The sequence below is a fragment of the Borostomias antarcticus genome (assembly GCF_949987555.1).
Source record: "Borostomias antarcticus genome assembly, chromosome: 5".
In the NCBI taxonomy this organism is placed as follows: domain Eukaryota; kingdom Metazoa; phylum Chordata; class Actinopteri; order Stomiiformes; family Stomiidae; genus Borostomias; species Borostomias antarcticus.
In genome coordinates this window covers 16,594,248-16,597,523 of record NC_140238.1, presented here as the reverse complement: position 1 = coordinate 16,597,523, position 3,276 = coordinate 16,594,248, and the positions used below count along the sequence as shown (strand labels likewise).

The 3,276-nt window shown below is 44.5% G+C and overlaps 1 protein-coding gene across 1 annotated transcript; it reads left to right on the top strand.

Annotated features, from left to right (window-relative positions):
• Positions 1 to 1,595: 1,595 nt before the first annotated feature.
• LOC311309638 (G-protein coupled receptor 151) lies at positions 1,596 to 2,771 on the top strand (the record flags this gene model as incomplete). The annotated part of the gene is given in 2 exon segments (XM_084438969.1): positions 1,596 to 2,099; positions 2,103 to 2,771. Coding segments are annotated over 2 exon segments (1,173 nt in total).
• Between the last annotated feature and the right edge of the window lie 505 nt (positions 2,772 to 3,276).

Sequence of the window (3,276 nt, the reverse complement as noted above, 5' to 3'; positions counted from 1 at the left end):
CTCTCTCTCTGTCTCTCTCTCTAGCTCTCACCCCACATCTCTCTCTCTAATTCTCAACCCCCATCTCTCTCTCCGTCTCTCTCTCTAGCTCTCACCCCACATCTCTCTCTCTGTCTCTCTCTAGCTCTCACCCCCCATCTCTCTCTCTGTCTCTCTCTCTAGCTCTCAACCCCCATCTCTCTCTCTGTCTCTCTCTCTAGCTCTCACCCACATCTCTCTCTCTGTCTCTCTCTAGCTCTTACCCCCCATCTCTCTCTCTGTCTCTCTCTCTAGCTCTCAACCCCCATCTCTCTCTCTGTCTCTCTCTCTAGCTCTCAACCCCCATCTCTCTCTCTGTCTCTCTCTCTAGCTCTCACCCACATCTCTCTCTCTAGCTCTCACCCACATCTTTCTCTCTTGCTCTCTATCTCTCATCCCCCATCTCTCTCTCCCCCCCCCCTTTTTCTCTTTCGACAGAGCCTTGGGTGAGTCAGTCAGTCAACCATAGTACCATACTAAAGAGGAGCTTCGTCTCACCCTCCAGACAGCCGCTAGAAAGCAAGGACAACACGTGGGTTATCCTTATTGTGACCACAACCCAGTTAGCTATATGGTTGTTTATTTTTGGGTCAGGGGACATCTTAGCTTTGTAAGATAGGATTGGGGGAGGGGCTTGGATACTTCTCTCCTCAGCAGCAGTTTGTCTTCTTCCCCCTCTTAACTGTTCATCACACTTTCCCAAACACATGCCGCGCTGGTGGCTCAGGTCTCCTAGCAACAGGCCCTCTCAGAGAAGGTGGCAGCATTTGAGTGGGCACCCTTGCCTCCAACCCCCTGGGCTCCAAGACTCAAACCGCAAATGTTCTTCAGAACAACACGCCTCACCTTTTATTGAACTCTATACTTCAATCTCAGAGCGGACAATTAAAGCTGTGAGGAAAGGCCATCGCACTGTAGGGACTGCATTATGAGGTTATACCATTTCTGAATAAAACATCTAATGTTTCCCCTACATGCATTCCAATATTCAACTCTTGACAGTCCTATATAATGAATGTACAGCTTTACTTTTATGCACCCCAAACGAGTTATACACGTGAATGATAGGCTACAGGTTTACTGAATAAAGCATGTTGTTAATGGAAAAAATACAGCATGTTTATGGATAATCATATATACATTTATCATATCTGGTTAGATAGATAGATAGATAGATAGATAGATAGATAGATAGATAGATAGATAGATAGATAGATAGATAGATAGATAGACAGATAGATAGATAGATAGATAGATAGATAGATAGATAGATAGATAGATAGATAGAAATCAACTTTATTTGGTATACATACACCACACGATGATCTACCTTCAGAATAGACTTGATTTGGGTTGGATGTAGCCTGAAGCTACAGCGATCAAATGACGCGATGGTTGACGACATTAAATGGCAGCACTTAAAATAGCGTACCTGCCAGTCCACCACTATCCCACATCCGCGGCATTTCAGCACCACGCGGTCGTGGACAGCTCCTTCTATCTGGAGTTACTCAAGTTGATTTATACCAGTAGGCTATTATTTCTCAAAACTATTGCTGGAAATCTACTGGACAAAAATGAATATTATTCAACCGAAAAACTTCTCATTTCTTGATTTTGCTGGAGGGACTCAACTGCTCCATGGAGAGGGCACCAAGACAGTCCTGCCTGTCATTCTGATAGGAATTAGTGTGACGGGTGTATTTGGAAACTTGCTTGTACTATTGACTGTCATTCACGATTTTAGAAACGGAAGAGGGTCCGAAGTCAAAGCGTTCCTCGCCACTCTGAGCTCAACCGACTTGTTGATTCTGCTGCTGTGCGTTCCTGTGCGCGCACTAACATACTACCGACATACTTGGACTTTGGGGAGTTTTATCTGCAGAACAGCAGATTGGCTTCAGCACTCCTGCTTGGTTGCCAAAACGTTGATCCTCGCGGTGTCGAGCAATGCAAGACACGCCTTTGTTTCAAACACGTCCAAAGGCGTCTTTTTTAGTACGACAAAAATGTATGGAGCACTGGTATTCATATGGATCACGTCATTGCTCTTTCCGATTCCCCAAATGATATTCGTCTCTTAACGACCATATGATGACATCGATCTTTGCGTCTATGAAATGCCAGTGTGCGCCTCTGATTTTATGAACATCTTCAACAAGATCTACCCAACTGCAGCTTTTGTGATCCCGACCATTTTCACTCTTGCATACTACACCAGAGCACTGCGCAACACCAAGCCAAAGGTGAACCATGCACCAATTCCCCAACAACAGAGTAAGGTCATCCAGGTCTTGCTGTGTGTCAGTTGTGCCAATGCTCTCATGCTCCTGCCTGAATGGGTTGCATGGACTTGGACAAGGCTTGGACACAACAACCCCCCCGTTGCTTTTGTAATTTTTGCTCAGGTCTTCCTTTACGCATGCAGTTCTCTAAGCCCCATCATCTTCCTGACCATGTATGACGACCTGCGTCAAGGGCTGAAAGCCCTGTGGTTTGTCATAACTTGCAGAGGCTCAAAACATGCCGATCTAAGCCTAGGTCCAAAAGCAGAGGGAAATGGGTCGGGGGTGGGACCGATGGGCATTCGTTCTCAAGTCGACCTGGAACGTGCGTCCTTGTCAGAAGTCGTGGAGGGGGCGGGAAAGACATTTCCAGACTTGGAACACTTCTGGACAGAGCGCAGAAATACGTTAGTTGAGGAGGACCACGACGACCCAGTTCCCTGGGAACGATGGGAGACAAACGAGTAGCCTAGTGATACATATCCCCACTGTGCAGTAAAAAAAAGAAGGAAGAAAGATATATTTCAGAAACAATCACAATTGTCTTGGTTTGTTTGTTTATAGCATTTTGAATAATTTACAACTAGCCATTTGGTAGCCTATAAATATAGGGGCCTGCATGTTTTACCAGCCCCACTGAATTTATGTATTTGTTGTTTGTGCCATTAACTGAATATATTTGTATCATATCAATTAAATCATGCATGCTGATCCCATGTATAGCTCTTTGCAATGTAAATTCAAGAAAATTAGAGCAAATAACATCCTATGTTTAAGATGTGTGTGTGTATAGTAGGCTACATACATAGCAAAATGTTATTAAATGTATTGCCCAAACAATATTGAGTCTCTGTGCATAAGAAACATTCGTATGTCTGTTCTGCATGTGTTATTGTGCCTCTGGTACCAACACCTGGCATCAAAGCCAAAAAATAACTCTTATGGTTTTACAGCTCTACAACCCTGACTGAGG